Source organism: Taurulus bubalis, assembly GCF_910589615.1.
Source record: "Taurulus bubalis genome assembly, chromosome: 15".
Taxonomy (NCBI): Eukaryota; Metazoa; Chordata; class Actinopteri; order Perciformes; family Cottidae; genus Taurulus; species Taurulus bubalis.
The window spans coordinates 9868765-9892031 of NC_136603.1; the positions used below are offsets into that span (position 1 = coordinate 9868765).

A 23267-nucleotide genomic window follows, 5' to 3' on the forward strand; every position below is an offset into this window, starting at 1 on the left:
AACAGGCAGACAGTAGTATCGATCCTCTCATTTAACTCCCAGCGAGAAATAAGCAGGTTTCTCTGTTGTGTCGTTCAGGGATATCCAGATTTTCAATATTTTTCGACAAGAAAAATGTTTTGACTTACTGAATAGTAAGAAAAAAAGGCCAGTGGTAATCCTGCTCTTTTTGAGATACAGTTAAACTCTCTCACAACTCAAAGTAATGCTCATAATGCTTCACTGACAGTAGTGACTGGAACTTAAACAGGGACACACATTTGAGAGCTTTTCTCACCTCCACTTCCTTCTCCTCTAAAATATTCATTTTCCCGTCATGCTTCTTTCATACTCAGTCATCCTCAATAGCTCTCGTTACAATGAGAAAATGTATGGATTGAATAATTTACTTTGAATTGCAGACAGTTATGTCTCATTGTTGGACTGTATTTTCCAAGTTTGATGGACTGAATTAATGCAACTTAAGTTGAAAAGTACAGTACTAAGCCTGAGGGGCATAAAGAGACAGCAGCTCACTCTGATAGTACTTACAATCAACTCTGCTTAAATTGGATAAGAGTTATTTTATTCATTTAATTAATGACAGTATTTCAGCCATCATAAGCTGTACTGGAGGACGGTATTCTCAAGAAGGCCAACTGGTGTGAATGAGGTTTTGAAATTGGGATTCTCAAATCCCGATGTACCCAACGAGGATCTCTTCTCTCCATCTGATGTGTTTGCATCTTGCATATAAAGCTTACACTTACTAAATAAAGTTTAGTGTGTCATGTTGTGAAAATGCATGTTAAGAGGTGGGTCATCCTCAATAAGGATGTTTTGGATGCGTCGTCTTTCTTTAATGATTGAAGCTTAAAGTTGCATACTGCACATACACACACACACACACACACACACACACACACACACACACACACACACACACACACACACACACACACACACAGGTATTCATACATTTCAAGTAGATCACGGCACCCACTAACTCTGAGGGAGAGCAGGTTAATGAGGAGGGAGGGATGATAAATGAGAGTCTAATGGAAAGGAATAATCACTTTGCCCAGCTTAAACTCTGGGAACATTTCTATTGAATAGCACAGATTTTTCATTTTAGGTATCAGTTACATTTTGGTATTGCTCTTTGCAGGCTGCCACATGAAGGAATAGCGTAGAATACATGGGTGGATTATTGTCTATTGAATTAGAAGTCCCACGCACGCTGTAGTTAATTGGGAAATCTCAGCTCCTCACTCAATATCCTTTTTTCAAGCTTTCTGTCATTAGTTTCTTTTCAAATAAGATTGTTGGATCTAATTTATACCTACACATTACAGGGGAAGTTGGCTCGATAGTGCATCTCCAAATTAACCAACAAAATATGTTGTTGGTCCATGCCAAATGCAAAAACGTGTGTTGTTTTTAGGGAACTCGGTGAAACGGACGCAGCATCATACAGGCAGAGGTCAGAGCCTTGCAGAGCACACACTTACTATTTGTTAAAGCTTTACATAACCATATGATTAAGAACCCATTTGATTACTTTACTGAATAATCCAAAACTCTTTTTTTGTTGAAAGGCCTTGAGAAATCGCCGCGTATATTTAAATTCCTCACATTGGTCCACTTACATTGCTTATACAGAAGCTCCTTCCATTTTCCAAGCAGAACAGAGCTCGGTCACCTGAAACACACACACACACACACACACACACACACACACACACACACACACACACACACACACACACACACACACACACACACACACACACCCTGCAGACTGTATTAAATATGGGCTGACAGGTGGCTGCTGGATGTGCAGTCCCAGGAGACAGAACAAAGCACTTTCATCGCATGTGTGTGTGTGTGTGTGTGTGTGTGTGTGTGTGTGTGTGTGTGTGCGTGCGCTTAATCAGTGTGGGTGTTTGTGTGATCTGTGCATGTGTGTAAGAGGTACAGGGCTGCATAAGAAATGAGCAGAAAGGACCTTCACACTGGGGAAGGAGAGCAGAGCTTGGAAAGATGTGTCCATGTTTCTTTCATCCACTTTCTTTCCCTTCTCTTTAGTGTGTGTGTGTGTGTGTGTGTGTGTGTGTGTGTGTGTGTGTGTGTGTGTGTGTGTGTGTGTGTGTGTGTGTGTCACAGCAGAGTTGCTGCAGCTACTTGCTATCCAGGAGGTCCTTGCTGGTACTTGAGGAGCATAATGGTGGCATGACCCCCCCCCCGACCAGTCTTCCCACTGCACTGACCGTCAGCCAGTCGTCAGTTAAGATGTTTGATGCATTTAGCGAAGATATTTCTGTCCTGCTGCTCTGTAGAGGGAAAGTGATTAATCCTCTGGTGGAAGAGAGAAATAACTGGGACTCTCCATTTCCATCTCCACCTGTCACATTAATAAATAAAACAGTATAATAACAGGCTGCAATTAATTACATTACATTTAATTCAGTCAATATTTATTATAGACTATGGTTATTATTTCTCCATGGTTACAGACTGTGTTTTTTTTAACGAAATTCAATTAAACGAGTTCAAAACCCCTTTAATGTAAATTATTATGCAGATATTGATATGCATTTATTTTTTTAAATATAAATGCTTCTCTGTTAGAAAGAAGCAGAGCTGTTGGTAAAAGGAATGATTATTTATCTTAGAGAACATGGCTCAGTGTAAATGAGACATTTGTCAATTCTTAGAAAGACAAATATTTATTTTCATTTATTTTTAGGGAAACTGTTATTTGACATCTGCCAGTGGATCTGCACACACCTTGAGAGCACAGGACGCCATCAGGTCCAGGTGCCCCATGCGGATTTATCTTTTTGAAGGATCTGCACCCATCTGTGCTGAGTATTATTATAGTTGGCAGGGGTCCTAGGCCTTTTGTTAGAATTGTTTTCATTTTTTTCATTTCATCTGGGAGAGTTGCAGACAATATGAAAACCAGCAGTGCTTTGATAATGTCTCTACGTGTGTGGAGATCAACTAGCAGATGCTTTCACAGACCTGTTCAACCTCTCACTGCTCCAGCATGGAGTCCACACATGCTTCAAGAAGCCCACCATTGTCACTGTCCCCACAACTGGGGTAGTCTGCCTGTACGACGGCCGCCCCAGTAGCATTCAGCATCCAGGAGCCCAGTCTGCTGTGTAGTTCAAATTTGTATCGACTAGAGTTACCCTCCAAAGCTTTTTCTAACCCTTTTTTTTTTTTTTTTTTACTCCTTCTATTAATTATCAGCCATTTCCCGTCAAGGCACTTCATTTGCATTTTTATTGGAAGCTCCTGACCATACATAATTGAAGTTCCATGGGTTGATCATGTAGGGCGGTGTGGTACATCTCACAGGGAGCTTCAACACAGACTCTTTAGGCAGACTTTTCTGCAATGTTTTGGCTATACAATCAGTGGGGTGATTGATTTGTATGACTTGTTCATGCCACTTATGTTGGTAGTACAATAGCAATTATGTTTTCCATAAAACGTTTCCTTCCCAAAAAAATCTCAAAGTGATTTAATTTAAGAAGACAAAGAGTTGTGAATGCACCATAACGTATCAAAATAACGGCCTTCTGCCCAAGGTGTGTTGTCTCCTGGTGTAAAGGGCTGTGTGGGAACCAAACTGCATATTTACACAGAGAACATGCAGGCCGGTCCAAGGTCCCTGTCTGATGTATTACTCACTTGTGACCCTCAGCTGTTGTCGAACTGAGGCGAAGAACACAAATGTGTCTTCTGCTTCTGTACACATTGTTAGTTGCTAAACTCTGAGGCTTTGGCTCTCTTCACTCTGCTCACTCTTCTCTCTGTAAAATACGACATGGTTCTTGATACGTGAGAAAAGTTTATTGTCTTATTGCCAGATGTGTTACATTGCTAGTATAGCTGTTTTTTCAGCATGTCAAAAATGGAAATAAGACAAAAAGACTGAGTGGCTTTTGCTGCCTTCAAAGTAATATATTTTTTTGCATTCATGCCCCTTGTTATTAATCAATTGAGATGAGGGTGAAAGGCTATGTGCAGACATGTACAGGTATGTGCACCGTGCATAACCATTTTTAAGGAGAACATATCCAAACAAATGATTAATTTGCAGTATATTTGAAGTTATGTACTGTGCGTGCTGTAGTTAGAAATCTGCTGCTCTAACCTGGTTCCAGACTTTAGAATCGCCTCCAACTTCTCAGATATCAGAGATGGAATGAATGAAATAAAACAAAATCAGGCCACTGCTGCACTCTTTTAATCAAGTATTTAATCAACCAATATGTGCAAGCAACTTTATATTACTTCTCTGCCCCAGAACTGCCACTTCCCCTTGTATTCGCTGAGATATAAGAATATAAGCCACTTTTTGTTATATCGTAAAGAAAAGGATCGTGGTACTGCTGACTCACTCAGCTTTGATCCTGCAAAAGTGTCAACCCTCAGCAACACTTAAACTCTCTAATAATGAAGATGACTTGTATATATGTGAGGTGCTGGCCGCGCATATACATCTTACACTTACTAAATAAAGTTTAGTGTGTCTTGTTGTGAAAATGCATGTTAAGAGGTGGGTCATCGTATATATGTGAGGTGCTGGCCGCGCGGTGGAAGGACACTGGTCTGTAGTGGTTCATAGAAAGTAGAAATTAGAGTTAATTCAGACTTTAAAAATGTCTTCATTTGGGAAGAAGATAGCAGCAAATTGAATGATTCATGATATGTGTATTTTTGTTTAAGCAAAATAAAAATAAATAAAAAAGTGACGTTTTTGAATTTGCAGCTTTGATAAATGGACTGTTTGTCACCATTGATTTAACAAAACATTGATTAATGTCCCGTTTCTCTCAGACAAGTTGTCTCTCTGTCAATACGATATAGGCTCAGTGACTGTCTGAACCATAGGGCCATACATTAGCTGATTGCTTTGGACAAGATACAGCAGTACACTGTTTGTCAGAGTGTGTGTATATACAGGCTCCTAACAATTACTCAAATCAAACATATTCTTGGTATTTTGAAAATTGCTGTTGGAAAATGAGATGGCATCTTCAGGCAAATGTAGAGCTTAAAAGAAGTAGATAATTGTCTGTCTGAGAGTTTCAATACCAATTCTATACACAAATTGAAACGTTAAGTGCCCAAAATTAATCTGCTCAAAAGCACTCGCTTGATATGTGTCGTACTATTATTTTAAATATTGGCAAGCAAGCCACACGTTCATCTCTTATGCACTCAAATTATTTCAAGTTAAGTATAATGTTCTAGTGCTGCTTGAGGGAAAACATGTGTTTGAATGCTGTGCAGCTCTGTTCTCAGCCTACCTACCTATACCATACCTATTCCTTCATTTTTTGGCCAGCAGGTGCTCCCAAATAGTCTTATAAATTATGGGTCCTGTGACCTAAAATACATGATTAGAAACATAATGAGCTGCAGTGTGTATCTAAGTAGAGAGAATATCGTGTAAGTATGAAATGAATTCTGTTATTATTTCAACATTACCTTTGTAAAGTGGATATTATTCTTCAGTGTGTCGCTGAGGTTAGGTGATTTTTTTTTTAAGCTGCAGTTTGTGGTGTTGTAGAGTTTGTCGTAGTATAAGTTACAACTGCCCATTTCCACCACATCACCATGCCTCCATCTGGGCTTAGTACACACACAACACATGTTTGAGTCAAACTGAAGGAGTTTATATGCAAATTAGCTCGACAACAGATGATTGGTTAGTATGTCGGTTTATGCTCAGTGTTCAGTTTATTAGGTACACCCACTTGAAAACAACACAACAGTCCTGCACTAAATCCTACCTTCATGAAGGTCATAGTTTCTATTATTTTAGAGAGGTGTTTATTTCTCTTAAAGGTCATTCTGGAGGCTGTACTTTGTGGTGCTGTTGAAATTGACTTTCTCTGCCTCCTCTGTGTGGAGTGGCTCACAGAAAGTCTCAAAACATTATCAAATTATTCACCTCCTTTTTGTGTGATCGGCTGCATTTTTATCTGAATGATGAATAAAGTAAAGTTTACTCTACCATGGACATGTGGAAATACAGGTTCATTAATACACTATAATCTGCTTCTTCCTAAACAGGTGTGACTCGGAGGCCGTCCCTCTTGGATTCCAGTACTCCTCAGACAATCTTGACATCAAACCTGTGAGATCTGGAGCGAGGACAGATTTTTGCATCGAGCTTGACTCATCATCCAGTCCCAGACCACCTCACCAGGTAACCAAGCGTAGCTGGTAACACCAAACGTGTTGCCGCTACATCACTGATCAAACATTTTTTTCATTACATTAGCATTCCCTTGATCTTCCTTGTCTGTCACTAGAGAGATGTACATTCAGCATTTATTGACACTTTTTGGTGTGTACATAAAAAATATTTATAGCCTACATATGATGATGAGAAATTAATCATTTTTGTGCAACATGCATGAAGGAAAGAAGCCAAAACCCAACCGAAACATCGTACAGCATTATTGTAAGCCTGTTGACATTCATCCATCCTAAACATTTGAGATGCAGTGAATACCTGTCAGAGAGAGAGAAAAGAACCAATGCAACAAGAGAAAGAGAGAGACAGAAAGAATGCCTGTTACCTACGCAGATGAAATGGCTGTGTGGGTGGATGTACATGCGAGTGCAGGCTGCTAGGAGCGGTGAGTGGGAAGTGGGTACTGAGTGGGAAGAGAAGAGCTGCTTTAGTGAGATGATCAGCACCAAGGCCTGCTGAAAGGCAGTCACGCTTTCATGGCTTCTCTTTATTTTCTGCACTTGTACAAAGACAGTTCCAGGTAGTGAACTTGCTGATGGATGGTGGATGAGAGTGTTTTCATTTGTGCCTCCCATCGTCTCTGTATGGGTTTATGTGTGAGGGTCAGTTGCTGGTCATCTTTTCTATTATTTTCATTGCAAAATCATTATGTATCAGGTTACAAAGAGACTGAATAGACCGAAACAGCACATTAGTTTGTAAGAAAGCCTGACAACTGAGGAGGCTGATGCTAGTTGTCCTGAGGAAGCCTTTTCATTTTCTGGCTAATTTACATACATATGTGAGTAAATAACGTGGAAAGAAATCCTCCAAAATGTACTAATTGAGAACAAATGAGATACAACAATTGCACATTGCAACAAAAGACTATATTTAGTGAGAACCCCAAAGCTTGTAGGTAATGGACATGTGGTGTGGATTGAGAACAGCAGCATAATGGGGAGTGAGATTCTGAAACTGAGACTGAAATTGTGACACAAAAATCCACGGTCCCGTTAACTTTGCATCAACCCAACAGCCACAACAATACATGCTGCATTGTCTTTGCTGCAGTTTGCATCTTCAAAACATGAGAAATGTCAGCTTTAACTTTGATGATGAGCTCTTTTACGGTCTTTAAATGAGGTAGTGACAGCTGTGGTGTTCGTTGCTGGTTTCCAAATTGAACAGGTTACTTTTGAAATAAGTAATGAGCACTATCGAGGAATTTATGTGTAAGTCACATGTCAGTAGCAGTATAACAGTTTATATATGGGACAGGTTAAGAGAAGCCACTTGAGACCAGAAGGTCGCTGGTTTGATCCACCAGTGGGCAGGACTCCCAATGAGCTGTCCTGCTCAGCAGGTCAGACTGTGGTTGTACTGAGCAGCTACCAGTTGTGAAATAAATGCGTGAGTCGGGTCAAGCTGTTTTTGCCAAAGAGAGCCGGGCTCCCAGTGAGACTTCCCTGAATCTCAACCACCTTGATCTTCCTATGATCAAGTTTCAATCTCTGTCTTCTAAAGGATAGCACGCTTTATTCACACAACTATAATGACAAAAATGGGAAGAGGTTCATATTTATCCTTTAAACAGGGAGCAACTGGTGACTTCTGTGTTGCACTCTCTCCTTTTCATCTGTACTGTTAAAGGCCCATCCAGTAGTAATTCTGGATTAAAGCTGCCAGGAGGCATTATTTAATGCTGTTCAACATCTTTATACCTTCATTCCAAAAAATCTTGTGTGGGCATATTTCGCCGATGAAAAGCCTTTGAAGCCGCATTTACTGTACACCTTTGCTACACCTCTCCACTGAAAGCTGCTGTAATGAGGGCTTCTTTTTGATGAGGTGGGTTTCATTTCAGGTTTCAGAAAAGGACGCAGGTAAAGATGCTGAGTGAAAACTAGACTCTGACAGGAGGATTTGAAAGCATAAATCTGACACTATTAGGTAATACCATCGCTTATGTTTTACTGTGAAGATCTACTGACAAAGAAATAATGTTGCAGCGACTCAGTACCTACAATATGACAAGGATCTTTTTGGGCCTTATAGGGAAGAACTTTATCCAGCTGTGGTGGATAAAATTACCCGACCCTGAACTACTTTACTACTTTACTACTTTTTGCAAGGTAGTCCAGTTTCTCCTGCTCCAGTAAAACCAGCCTCAGCATTAAAATGTGCTTTTGACCATGACAGAAATGTTGAATATAGGAAACTTCTTAACTTGCTTTCTTGTCGAGAGCTGGATCAGAAGATTGCTTCCACTCTCTCTTTTATGAGAGTGGTATCAAAAAAGCCAATAAACACATTTCCCAGAATGTTGAATTGTTCCCTTAAACCGATACACATCAACAAACATGCAAACGCACACATGTGCAAGCCACACACTCATACATATGTGTACAGTATGTACACCCACACACACACTCGCACACACACTGAGGTGAGCTGTCTTGCATCCCTAAGCTCCCCTTCTGCTCTCTGGCTCCTGCAGTGAGACGGCCCTGAGAGGAGAGCGCTGCAATGCAGCATCTGTGTGACTCATACACACACACACACACACACACACACACACACACACACACACACACACACACACACACACACAATGAGATGGCGGCGCGTAAAAGTGCTCAGATCGTAGGAGGGAGATGAGGAGTGAGAGACCAGAGTGAAGTGAAGGATGAAGCCTGATGAGAGGTGGAGGAGGAGGAAGACGAGGAGGAGGAGTGAGTAGGAGGAGGAACAGGGATGGGAGGAGGTGGAGGAAGGTAAGGAAGAAAGAAGAAATAACAGGTAGGAGGAAGATTTATAGGTGAAAGGATACGAAGAAGTCAGACAAAAGAAAAGAAGAAGAAGAAGCAGATAAAAGCCACGGAAATGATAAATGGACTACTTAATATTAATAAGCCTGGTGATTATCTTTTTATGGCTGATATGTTTTAAAAGACAGTTTATCAGCCCCGCTCCATCTCTTTAAGACGGACACACATTGTGAGACAGGACATGCTTAAATCGACAGAGGATTTTGAACGAAAGGAAAGTAAACCGGAGTATTTTTGCAGCTGGCACGCTGATCATGAGAATCCTTTTGGTTGCTGTATGATGGTTTTGTTCTGTAGGAACAGCCTGTAATTAGCCTTCAATCCATTAATATGTGCCAGCTCTTGCTTGATAATTTGTTCAGCTAAGATGATTCATGTTAGTCTATGAAAACTCCCAACAATACAAAACAGTATTGCTTCAACACAATTAACAGATAACAGCAGTTGGAAAAAGTACCGTAAGTCTTTTCCCTCCTTTGACAATTGTTCAAGGTGCCCATCATTAGTGGTGTCCATGACGTTTTCGGTCCCGAATGTGATACCTGGCCTTTGGGTATATATATAATATAGAGTTCCGATCCGGTATTTTTCTCTCCTAACTTTGTATACATACAGTATATATATATATATATATATATATATATATATATATATATATATATATATATATGAACTGAATTGTTATTTATTATTAAAATTGTAAATCATGCAACAGTAACTTGGTAAAACATTTTAAAATTTAAGTGTTAACCTTTTAAATGCAGTAATACATTGGTCAAAACTTAAACAGTAATTCAAACTTCAGTTTAAAACAATAACTGCATAACATGAGAACAAAATGTATTGTATCCACAATGTATTGCATTACTAGTCAAAAACTAGTGCAAAAAAACTTGATAAATAAAAAAATATTCAAAATAAACTGCCGTTGCAGATATTGCATGTAGTGGTATAACTTATCTTAGCAAGCATAAAATCTAGCGAACATATTTGTTGTTAGTTCCTTCAGCTACATGGTCCTTCGGCATGCAATACATACATATTATATATACATACTACATACGTAGTACCCAGATACCCAGATGTACAGTCAGTCGAAATAATGTAATTTAATACCCTTTAGACCCATTGTCACTGATGCTCAATTCAGCTATTTAAGTCTGGCCCGATATCACTATCTGATTGGTGCTTTCCTGCCCTTTAGCCAGGCAGAACTGTAGAGCAGCTCAGTGGACATCAATAACACACTGGTTATACTGGGCAGCTTCCAGTATTTATTTGTGGTTTTGTCTGAATGTGAAGCTCGAGGTTGTCATGATGTTCTTTCACCTTTCCTTGCTTTTAAAGAAACAAATGATCTGAAGAATACAAGCACAGGACTTTCACCCAGGTGACCGCTTTCCGTGTCCCATGTGAAACCAAAAGTTAAGTTGAGTTAACACTGGGTACATAACACTAAGCGAGTTACGTAAAGTTATGTAAGAAAATCAACAACAGGTAATTGTTATTCATTTACTGTTGTTACGCTATGAGGTTGTCGCGTTAATTTTTAACATAATAACAAACTATAATCTTTATTTTCTAACCTTACTAAGTAGTTTTGTTGAACCAATCATTTCACAATGTGAACCACGTGAATATGTGAAGCCTGATATGAGGCTGATACATTTAGTTCAACGCTATTCCCAGTGACTGTTTTTTACTCTAGTACCTTTTATTGAGTTACGATCCAAAATGTCCAGTAGCAGCAGTGTCAGACAACTGCTCACTATTCAAGTCCATTCTTCCACAGCACAGATTGAGGGAGAGAAAGCGGGAGAGGGAGAGAGGGGGAGAAAGGGGGAGAGAGAGAGAGAGAGAGAGAGAGAGCATCAACCATCCCTCTGGCGTGCAACTGCTGTCTACTGACACTCTCAAAGCCTATCGTATCGCCATCTCATTCCTCACTGGACACAATGCCTTGAGGACAGTATATTATCTGGACAATACACTTATAGTATCCTGTGATGTAATATGTGTGTGAACCCTCTGCCCTTCTCTCTTCAATGAGTTGCCTCCTTCTCACTCTCTCTGCTCGTCATACTCACATTTTTACATTGTACCAATAACTACTGTTTGTTTCTAACTGTGGGGCAAATGCATGGCATGTAAATTAGTAGAGGTGAGCCGCTGTACGGCAATGCAGCCCCAGTTTGTGCTTCGGGCTGATGAGAATGGCGTACTTTCTCATGATAATGTTGCTTAATGCCTCTCTAATCTCTAAACCCAGCATGCTGAGTTTGTATAATGCTTGGTAATGGCCCCCTGTTTTCATGCTGTAACGTGTCAGGTGGGGCTGCTTCATTCACACATGCTGCTCATCCTTGCTCCCAAACACACAGACCATAGAATTAAACACTGTTGCACACAGCAGCTCAACGGGCCTCCGGCAAGCCAGGCCACACTTCCTTCCCCCCTCCTCATGAACCACCACTGGCACCCTGAGCCTGGCCACCAGTCAGAATAATCATGTTGGGACTGGAAATGAGCCTCAGAGCTCGAAGTGACCTTCATCACCAGACAGACAGCAAGGAGACAGCAGTCCCATCTCTGTGTTTTATGATGTTAATACTAAGAGTGCTCTTCCATGGAGGCTCGAGGTGGGGCACAGCGGTGGAAAAAGCAACAGAAGGGATAGTGACAGTTAAGGGGCGATGGAAATCGTACCGCTGCTGGCTTTAGGACAGAGACATTGACAGAGTGAGCTTTTTAGGAGGAGACTGTGCAGTGTTGTGTGCTGTCGAGTCTCTGTAGAGGCTTCATTCACTATGATGTTCCCCTCAGAGCTGAGTCATGCAAAGCTCCACTGACTTCTGACTCTGATCCATATAGGCTGCAAGGGGCTTACAGACGTCACATATTCTACTCACTTCTGTTCTCTTCTTTCTCTCTGTTTAATGCTATTCTGCTCCTCTGTGCTCCATCCTTGTGATATGCTATTGCAGCGGTTCTCAACCTTTATTTGTGTGCTGTAACCCCACAGACCTGTCAATTGAGCTCATGCAGCCCATCATTGACATGTTCCAAATATGTTATATATTTATAATTAGATATAATATGTAATTACTCAAACACTAATAATCAAGGCTCCAGTGATGGCAATGTCATGCTGTTGGTCAGTTGGCATAGGTCCACTACTTTGGTCCTGTCAAAACCAAAATGTATTTGGTTTATGACCAGAACTTGCAAACCTGATGACTTTCACATCAGCCTCAGCTGTACTTTGTGTTGGTATCATAAATATACTAAATATCAGCGATACACTATTTTTTTTGTACTATTTTGGTTTCAATGCATATGACAGAAATTAATAATAATAATGAGAGCATTAGGCATGATGAAAAAGTCACGACCACCAATAGTATCAGCAGCAGTGGATGCCATAATACTGATAATAAAAGCAGTGATGGCATCGGTAATAGCAATGCAACTAATAATTAGTATTCTATTCTTTTCTATTTTTACTGTATTTTATTCCTTTCTATTTCGTCCTCTCAGTGTGCAGACAGTGAGCAGTAGATGCAATGCTTTGTGAATGCAGTGACTCGTGCTCACTGTAGCAGTGCCTTGGTTGCAGGCTGCAGTCGTTGACTACGGTTTTCTCCAGCACACTTTCCTTCAGTCTCTGAGTCTCTGTGAACTGCAGAGTTAAATGACAAATTGCTCCTTCACACAGCCCCTTATGCACAACTACACAGGCCGCACAGAAAATGCTTGAAGTACACCAGCCACAATCCTCCTGCAACAATTATTATTAAGCATTTGTGCTCTCACACTTGTCATTGTCTCTCTCCGCCCTTTGCCTCTCTCTGTCTCCATCCTTTCCATCCTATTCTTTCCAAGTTAATTTGGTTGTTTGAAGGCTAATACTGCCCCAAATAAGCACTGTGTGATGAAATCAACATCAATATCTATGGAAAAAAAGTGGAATGACAGAGAATAAATGAAAATAAATAGATTGAAATGGTCAAAAACTGTATCCAGCTAACTCCAATATCCACAGAAGAGGAGTTCAAGTCTTCACGTTCACAACCTTGTGTATTGATCTTTGTCTACATCAAAGACGTTCATCTGTTTTTCCCATCTTCTGCCCAATACTGTCCAAGAGATCATTGAATCCCTCTGCAGGGGATTATGTGGTCGGATCAATATTTCCATCCCTTTGCTTCTGCTTGATCTCCTCTCCATGCTCTTCTGATCAATCATTTGCTCACAACACGGGTTTGCACATGTACATGTACGGTTCTGGTCAACACTGGAAATATCTGTTGTACGGATCACAATTCCCCTCACACAAGTGTATGAAGTGTGACGTTTTTGTTTTGGGATTATTTATTGTTTAGATTATCAGATACAAAGTATTACGCCGTAAGGGTTTGGTGAGTCAAACTATTTGTCTGACGCTGAACTGGATCTTGTCAGTTTGATCAAAGCCCACCTCACGTCCTCGCGACTTTGTCAAAGTCACACAAATTCAAGGTCTGCTCTGTTCATTTTCAACCAGCTGTGATTTCCACCTGGCCCACTGGCTATATGAGTCATTATATATACACAAATCAATAGGGTTTAATCCAGTGGCTGTCACCTGCCTTCCAACACCCAAGGACAGTATTTCACACAACCACCTACACACAAACTCACACAAGCACAGGTGCCCTTTCAGAAATGTTGACAGTGAAGCTCAGTGAAGCAGCAGCAAGGATTATGACTGACAAAAAGAGAGATTTGTCAATGTGACTGATGCAGCATGTCCTCGAGCCTCCTCTGGTCGGCACACTCTTCACTCTCCTCACTCCTTTCTGAACATTGCAGTTAATAACACTCTCCTCCCTCCCCCACCCCATTTATGTTTCTCGGCCAGAAGGAGAGAAGCCGACCCTTGCCCACCTTCCCCTGCTGCTAGCTAGCACCAGCATGGCAGACAGTCGACAGCCAGAAGACGGTGCCCCTCAGTGGGACCCATCAGGGGGGCAGGAAGCCACGGGCACCCATGGAGCCAATGGCTACTCCTCCTCCACCTTCAGGACCTGCCAGGCCAGTGGGGCCCTTATGGCCACGGGCTCCTACTCTGCCAGGGAGAATGGTTTCAATGGGGACTTAACTGGTGCCCCCGCTATAACTGCAGGTAAGACACGTTCATAATATTTATATTTTTCTCTTTTACATTTCACCAGACGCTCACTTGGCATCTACTTGCAAATAAGAGGGAAACCGATGGGGTCAGTGGGCTTATTGCATTATAATCACTGAAGAATAACTTCAATAATACAGTTATGGTAAGTGTTGGTTGTGTTGGGGAAAAGTGTATGTGATTTGAGCTTGTTTGTGTGTGCATTTTTTTATTTATTTTTATCCTTCCATGCATTGTACGGGTTTGTTGCTGTTTATGTGCGTGTGTGTGTGTGTGTGTGTGTGTGTGTGTGTGTGTGTGTGTGTGTGTGTATGTGTGTGTGTGTATCCTGTCTCTTCTTGTGCGTGGGTTTGCAGCACTCTGAGTCCTCACTAGAATCACATGTTGCTGTTAATAATGGTGCTATAATTAACACATAAAATCAGTCTCTTACTCTACCCGCCATCCCCCTCTCACTCACACCCTGGAGAACAGAACAATATAATGTACCAATGATGTAACCATGGCAACGGCTCCCCTACAATTTACTTTGCCAGGGCTTTTGTTCTTTTAGCCTGCAACTCAACGATACCTCAGACAAGCCCATTTAGCATGCGATGACCTCACTGACACCAGTTTTAAATTGCTGATAACAGCATTTTGGAGTAGAGCTGCTCATTGCCATTTAACCCTTGTTATGCCCTTATGCCCATCTTCAGTTATTTAGTATCCTTGTTTAAATTTTCTATTTGAAAGTGTTTGAAGAGAAGTGTAAGAGTGATCTGACCCTATACCTCAAAAACTTTAAATAACCAATTATATGTCAACAAACTAACATAATGTTGAATAACTATTTTCTTTTGCACATTAACCTTCCTACGTGTTTGTGTATTTAGTTTCTGTTGGCCTACTGTTCACCACAACATAATGTGTGGGTAGATACTTATGTCTTACCTGTAAATGTCAACAGTTATGTCTTGCACAGCCTCCGTCACAGAACATTAACAAAACAAATCACACAGCAACTCATCTGATTTGATCCTATTTTATATATTTGTTGTTTTTTATATTTTAAACAACTAGTACTATTTAATTGTGTCACACCCGTAGAACCAACTGGTCATTTTTATTCAACTCAACTCACATTTCAGGGAATTAAGCAAACGTCAAGATCTGTCTGATAAATACAGTCAATTGAAAAATCAAAATAATTTGACTGTTCTTTTTAGTTTTGTGAATGCATTGTTTTTCACTTTGTATATGTGGATGGACGAGTCTTTAAAATGTCCCATCACATCAATTGCAACTCACAAATTTCAGATGAATTTCCTAGTAAACCAACCCTGGATCGTGAGCTGTAATCTCTGCATTGGTTTGCTTGCATCAAAATGGTCCGGACAGTATATGCACATTTCTTGTGAAAAGTTACAATTATTTGTGGCTTATAACATTTCAATCTCTTTGAACACTAAAATGTTTTCCCCACTGAATCCAGTAGGGCAAGACCAATATAATTGCAATACATGTAATTGGGTCAATTTCTGTCAGTGAAATCAAGCAAGTTTTGTCCTAAAAACAAGTACAATTTTAAGTATCTGGAGCACAGCTTGTTAAATGATGACCCACGTTGTATGTCCTGAGGTCTCGTGACATTGTGTAAATACATTGCTCTGTAATACAAATGTGACTAGTTTTTAGCCAGTGGTCTGACATAATAAGAAACTGCAAAGGTGTGTTCCTCTTGGTCATTATTAACACGTATTAAAGATTTGAGAGCTGGAAATAGCCTCCTTCCAATTTCAAAGTAATGGCTTGAAACTGAGATATCAACAATAAAACGGTACTTTTTTCTCTGAGAGGGAAAGCCAATGATCTAGGTTTTAGCCCAGCATTTAGAGGTGTGCCTTCACTTCCTTCTCCTGGTCCTCATCAGCAAATATAATTGACCGTATATGAGATCAAGTAAGAAGATTCTCAACAAATGTTTATACTTTCAATAGAAGTGAGTGAAACACATGTCTAAAACAATGGCTAATAGCCATGCACTGCAGTGTAGTCATCAGCATACAAATGACATATCTCCACACCAGCTGTGTAACTAAAGCTGTCTGCAGAGCCTTTAGTCAGCATACAGTAGTATTGCTACAGAGCAGGGCAGGAGTGAGTGCGGCAGTTTGGGAGACATAAGGGCTGATGTTAGCACTCGATGGGCCTTCTCTCCCCGTGAACAGCTTTTCAGACACAACAAGAACTATTGAGACATGAAATTGCCCTCTTGACTTTTTTTTGGAGACAAAGTTGAAAAAGCTAGTCAGCCATGCTGGAAGTGGTCAAGAGAAAGAGATGGACAGAGGGAGACAGAAAGAAGCAAAGTGAGTTGATAGAAGTAGAAAGAATGCAATGGGCTGTTGAGCGTATTCTGGAGAGTGGTTGGCTTGCATTAATCGAGGAAGCTTTTGTCTTTTGCTCGGGATATTGCGTTGACTGATGTCCATGTCGTGGAGCTGACACAAGTATCTGGGCATACTGTCAAGAAGCCTGGACAATATTTTCTGTTGTTAAAGTCCCTCCATCTCATCAGCCTGAATCAGTTTGATTGGCTGCAGCAGAAATGAGATTGGACCAAATGATCACATGTCAGATGTCACAATGTCAGATTGATGATTGTACCAAGTATATGTATGTGCGACTGCAGGAGAGTTTACTCGGTTGGAAAGAATGACAGATATGTCATCATTGGGATTATGTGCCGTGACTAATTTGATTGCATAATCAAATTCATAAAAAACATAATATGTTAAATTGTAGTACATACTACTTTCCACACAGTTTGTGGTTTTAATGTAATTCTGTCAGTTGTGATTTTTTTAAGAAATTGCCTTTGTTTCAGGAGGCAAACATCTGAGTGAATCATGTTGTGTATCAGGAAAACATTGGTTTGAATGATCAGCCACGTCACAGCCATAATTTCCTCTACTGGAGGCTGCAGATGGATGGGGTCCCAAATCAGTGGCCCACTGGTCTGTTGCTATGGCAACCACTTGCTTACCACATTTTGGGTGCCGGCTGGTATCATACCAACTGGCACTCCTGCTCTCTCCTTGCCCCCTCAGTCCTGCTGTGTGCGTGTGTGCGTGTGTGCGTGTGTGTGTGTGTGTGTGCTGCTTTGACTCTGGGCTTCCAGTCGTAGTCTCTGCTCAGAGCGGGAGCCTCCTCAGCTTCAGTCTGCCTGTCTTACAGGTAATACAAGCTTTTACTTCATTGGGAGAGTGTTTCTGTGTGTTTATACGTGGTTACTGTTGATTATGGATGTAGATACGCAGATGTTAAGCAACCTTCATGTATATTAAAGCAGCTATTTGTGCATGTGGCTTATTCTCCAGCCAACGCCAATGGAAGGCAGACATCGCTCTGTCGGGGAAATGCTGAGGCAACCAGACCAGGCTCGTTGTCATAACTGCCAGCTATCTTTGTGGATGTGGCAAGGTCATAGTTTACAGATATGTATCTGTGAATGCAAGTGCATTTCTGTGGACCTTTGTTTGGAAGACTAAGCTATGATGCCTAATTTAACAAGGTGCCCTCAATGTTGCTTTTGAAAAGAGACAGCATTTAGTCTTGAAAATCCTAAGGCACACGCATGAGCGTCAGTCCAGTTATGTTTTTCTCTCTTTTTAATTTTTTTCTTTCCTTTTGTCAGTTTTGAACTTGAATAAATGCTATATGTTATTACAATATACTAATTTGTGTTGAAAATAATCCAGAAAGGGCAGCATTTCTCCAATGTAATCACCATCACTCAGAAACCGAATGGGCAATATCGCACAATATTGCGCACTATTTTTTTTTTATTCCAAATACATTACTTAATATCCAGACTGGGGTCAGACATCAGACTGTCTATAATCTCAAGAACACTTTTACAAAGAGAAAATGCCCTTTTCTAGAACATGATGAGCCAGGATTAGTTTTAATCAATTAGCTTATTCTCCCTGATCCTCCCATTTACATGCCACCACTGATCACCATCTTGTCTTCGGTTATGTAACTGTGCTCTGGCTGGGGAGCTGAACCTTTCCGTGTTCACCACCCCTCATCATTTACCTTCTCACCTGCAGCTGGTCACCAAAGTCATGATTTTTTTCAACTGCAAAATATTGCATTGCGTCCACAATTCTATGTTAGTTTTAGAAAAGCTCCTCTGTGTGTTTACTTCTTGTTGTGCCCAGGGTTCTCTGTCAAGTACTAACAGAGTTGTGTAATGTCTTCAGGCACTCAATGCTGTTGTCTCACTCCAAAAATGGAGCTATTCACATCTGGAGCGTCATTTGACTCCAGGTCGAAGCTATAGGCGCTCTTATTAAGTATTTGCGTATAAGGTAGAGACGCCTTTCAGCTCTATTTCCCAGTATCGGAAGAAAGGGGTTTTGCCTGAAAGGTGGTGCATGTATATTACACATTGCTATTGGAAATGGCAAATGGCTGCTCTGAGTTGGTGAGTGGGCTGTGTTAATCGTTCCCGGAAGAAGTGTGTGTGTGTGTGTGTGTGTGTGTGTGTGTGTGTGTGTGTGTGTGTGTGTGTGTGTGTGTGTGTGTGTGCGTGCGTGCGTGCGTGCATGCATGTGTGTGTGTGTGTGTGTGTGTGTGTGTGTGTGTGTGTGACTGCATGTGTGTATGCCTGCCAGCTTGTTTGTGTTGATGTGTGTGGGCGATGTCGGATAGAAAGAGGTCCTGAAACAGCAGCAGTAAAGCATTGCACTGCCACCCGATCCCACATGACCACTGTTAATATGCTAATGATTCATGGTTTGATTAGAACTCTACAGTTGCCCCCCGCCCCCCATGCAATATTTCAACCCATACAAACAGAAAAGATGTAAGTTTACATGCAGAAACTGTAGATCAGTTTTATTATTTATGAAAGCACATGTCGAGAATTTACCTTTTTCTTTCTAATTCACACGCTCTTTGCTTTTGGTAGGTTTCAGCTTGAGCCTTTTTTCCTACAGTACTGTCCTCCTTTAACACTAGTATTGTAATGAAGTGTGTAAATATCCTATTACTTAAATTATTGATTTTATGAATGTTAACTATCTGCAAAGTAAAATTGCATTTTACAGTGTCACCTTGAAAAGATCAAAGAGGAAGAAGGGAATCATATCTGCAGTCTGGCTGTTCACAGTCCGCTGCAGTTCCTCAAGCAGCTGAACATATTCACCGGCATCAAATATCTCACACTCACTTCAAGATTCAAGATTCAATATATTTGTATTGTCATATCCACAGATAACAGACAGTTACTCCGTACAATGAAAAGCTTATTTTGCTAGGCCCTCCTTACACACAGCATTGCAATAAACTTAAGGTAAAAAATGTAATTACAATTACAACAAAAAAACCTTGCTTACAAATATGACAACAGTATTGCACTGTTGTCATTTTTTCACTTCCATGGTTGGTTTTGGTTGGGAACCTTTGTTGCATGTCGTTCCCTCTCCTTGCATTTTTCCGCTTGTCACAAAATCTTGAAAAATCTAAAACAATCAATTTAGCTTGGCAGTAGCAAAATAACCCAGGATTCAGTTTTAGTCTGCTCTTGTTTAGGGATGCTGGGTTTCCATAGCGACACTCAGCCTTCACCAGCATCCCTGCAGTTCTCAGCTCCCTGGCTGGGTTTTCATAGCAGGTCTTGATAACATTATTCAAAAATGCACTACAGTAAAATGGTTGTACAGCATATAACCTCCGCTGTCCTTTTCCACCCTCAGTTTGGATAAGGAAACATCCTGCTTCCCACTCACAGTTATTTTGCAGATTGAAACCTGGAAGCTGCCCAGTACAAACACAGAGCCCTGATGCACTGGAGCAGCTTGGGATTTGCTGCATCTTTTCTTCCAGACAGTTTTGGGATTCATAACAATTTTATTATTACACATTTTTACATACATACATGACATTTTGTCTCTGCATTTAACCCATCCACAGCAATTTAGGAGCAGTGGGCTGCTGAGAAACGCCCAGGGAGCAACTGGGGGTTCAGTGTCTTGCTCAAGGACACTTGACATGCAAACTATTGCGAGACCAGGGATCCAACCATTTTTAGAGTCTCCTGTACTACCGCAGAGCTATAGAAAAAACGTATAGCCAAATAAGTTAATATACCTTTTGTGTGTGTCTGTGTTCAGAGCAAGTGTCAGCGCGGATCGTGCAGGAAGTGACGGCGGAGGCAGTGGCGGTACTGAAGGGAGAGCAGGAGACTCAAAGGCTGCCCTCCGGTAAGCCACATTCTCTCACACACACACACACACACACACACACACACACACACACACACACACACACACACTCCCCCTTATGCAAGTGCTGTGTTCTTTCTTCCATGGGTGCTGGGGCCTGTCCCTTGCCATTGGACAGGGCACATACTGGATAGGTCACCAATTCACAAGACAGCATATTTACAAATTAAACAATCCTTCCCAGTAAGCATACACCAAGCTAAGCCCAGAAGAGAATGGGGAGCGATGATAATTATCCCCAAGCCCATGTTGACCTGTCGACTCAATACCTACATCTGTAGCTACAGAGAGTGTTACAACACAGTGTTGAGGTGTGCAGCGCAGCAGCAATGTTGCAGAGCATTGCCAGCTTGAAAGTAGTGCATCAAAGATATGTTGCAAGGAGAAGAGTGAGTGTGGCTGTTGTCTGCCAGAAGTAACTCATAGGCTTTTCTGTATGACGTGAGCAAACAACAACGAAAGAAGACTTTGGGTGTTTTGGTGGGAAGTTAGAATAAATCAGGCAGACTTTTTTTAGATTCAGATTTATTTAAACGACATTCTACACAAAGCAACATGAAAGGGGAACTCCACTGATTTGACACACCAAAGCATATTTACAGGCACTGGGGAGTACTACTGCATATGTGGAGATTTTTTTTTAAAATAATTTGTTACGCATTTAGTGGCTCCAGTGGGATCTGCATGAAATCTGCCTCAAGTGATTTCACTAAATTCATCTTTACTTGAAGCGACAAGTTTGAAAAGAAAAAAAGAAAAACAATTGCATATGTGGAGTTACCAGACCTCTGTAACCCACTCCTCAACTCTGCTTGTCGGGGGGACAGGTAGCATTGTGGGTAATGCAGGCAGCAGGTTTTGACAAACAACTAGTATGTGTGGAGTAAAATAGATATCTCTAGTTCTGCACCATCAATTTTGACATTCTTTTTTAAAACTGACCATTGTCGCCCTTCATCTTCAGCTTTTGATTATAATACAGCTTCCTCAGTGTTGATGTAGCGCTTAGCTGGATCGTATATACTGTAAGTTATTGGAAGCAGACCCTCAAAGTCCTTTACAGTATGTGCTCATTTTGTGACTATGCTGCTTCTTCCTTTTCATCTATCTGCCTTTGAAGTTGAAGACACCACAAATTTGCCTCCCTCTCCACCCCCGTCACCGGCTGCGGAGCACTTTGGTCCTCTGGAACAAGGTAGGCCAAGACTGTGATAAGTGTGCTTTAGAGTACGTCTCTAATGGAGGAGATTGTGGTGTCCTTCTTTTCCCCGACTGAAGCCCTGGAGCTTTGTGCTCGCCACCACATTGGGAGTACTGATCCCGCCTGTCAGCACATGCCCCAGCTACAGGGGACAACCCACACATTGGTACCCGTTCAGGAAACCTGTACATAAAAGAGTTGCTAAAAGCAGGAACATGTTTTCCATTTTTCAGACATTCATTTCCTTTTAAATCCTGCTTCCTCCTCATCGTACACCTGGAAAAGATACAATTGGCATCTTCATTGTCATCGCTGTTTATCTCTCAAAGAAAAGAGCGCCCACATGCACGACTACCTTGTTACAACGAGTGCACTCTTTTTCTTTCATCCTCTTCTTCCATTTCCCTTTCTAACATCCACATGTCGTCTCCCCACACACTAATATGACAGCCACACTAGTTAACCCTCCAACTTGTTGTTGTTTGTCATTTTTGTTGTTTTTCATGTCTTGTGATTGCCCTCTGTCTTTTTTTGTATGTTGTTGTTGTTTTTTTGATTGGTGGCTATGGCTACAGAGACGATTTTTTTAGCTCGACAAACTTTACTTGAAGACATAGCTGTCTTCAAGCTAAAGCCAAAGCCTACAGCTAAAGCTAAAACCTAGCGATAGAAGTAAGACGTAAAACTACACTGTAGCAATGCAGGATTAGATAAACCGAATCATCTTGGCAAGTTAGTTAGCCTAAGATACTAGCATATAGCGGTGTGTGTTTGTGTGCGTACGTGTGCGTGTGTGTGTGTGTGTGCGTGTGTGTGTGTTAGCTAGCGGTTAGACTGAAGATTTTACCCTAATTTGTTTGTTTGTACCTTCAATGTATAAAATTATTTGTCCTTTGCTTTTCAATTTTTACAGTTTGGTTCTTCATCTTTGACTTCTAAATTGTAGTTTAAGCAATGCAGTGGTTTTTATGCAGCTGCCTGCAAGAAACAGTTGTACAGTGTGACTAAACGGCCGGTTTGCTTGATGCTGCCTTTATGTCCACGCAATCGGCAGGCCAGCTGGAATGTAATGAGGAGTCTGTAGATGGGTCAGCATGCACCAAATAAAGATGGTCGGTTGGGGTAACATTGTGTTTCGTGTGCACTAGAAGAAGCAAGTGAGACTGATTTGAGTTGATAGGAGTTTTCTACAGAAGGAGACAGTGTTCTTCACCAGAGTGATGAAGAGATTTAGTTATGCAGGCCTCATTGTATCAGTGGTGATACAAATGATATAAATGATATAAAACAAGTAGACTTATTCTTGCAAGGCTCAGTCACGACCTTAGAGATGGTGTTCATTTAAATATAACTTTCCCATTGTTCTACAAGAGGATAAGCTATGTCTTTGAGATTTAAGGAGTAAGGAGTTGGTTCCAGTAAATCAAAAACACACATGTTACTTATGGTGTTACTCCTACAACTACTACTGTATTAGTATTTTAATTGTTGTTCTAAGTGTCTGTGTTGTATGTCTTTTATTTAGATGTAATCGTTCATCCGTGAA

At 41.0% G+C, this 23267-nt stretch overlaps 1 protein-coding gene across 1 annotated transcript in view; it reads left to right on the plus strand.

Moving 5' to 3' along the window:
- Window positions 1–14028: 14028 nt before the first annotated feature.
- map2 (microtubule-associated protein 2) overlaps window positions 14029–23267 on the plus strand; it is a gene marked incomplete at both ends in the record, with an annotated part of 34369 nt that continues 25130 nt past the window's right edge. The window contains 3 exons of the mRNA XM_079230772.1: window positions 14029–14239; window positions 20410–20499; window positions 21641–21715. Coding sequence (XP_079086898.1) covers window positions 14029–14239; window positions 20410–20499; window positions 21641–21715 — 376 coding nt within the window. The remainder of the gene's footprint in view (window positions 14240–20409; window positions 20500–21640; window positions 21716–23267) is intronic.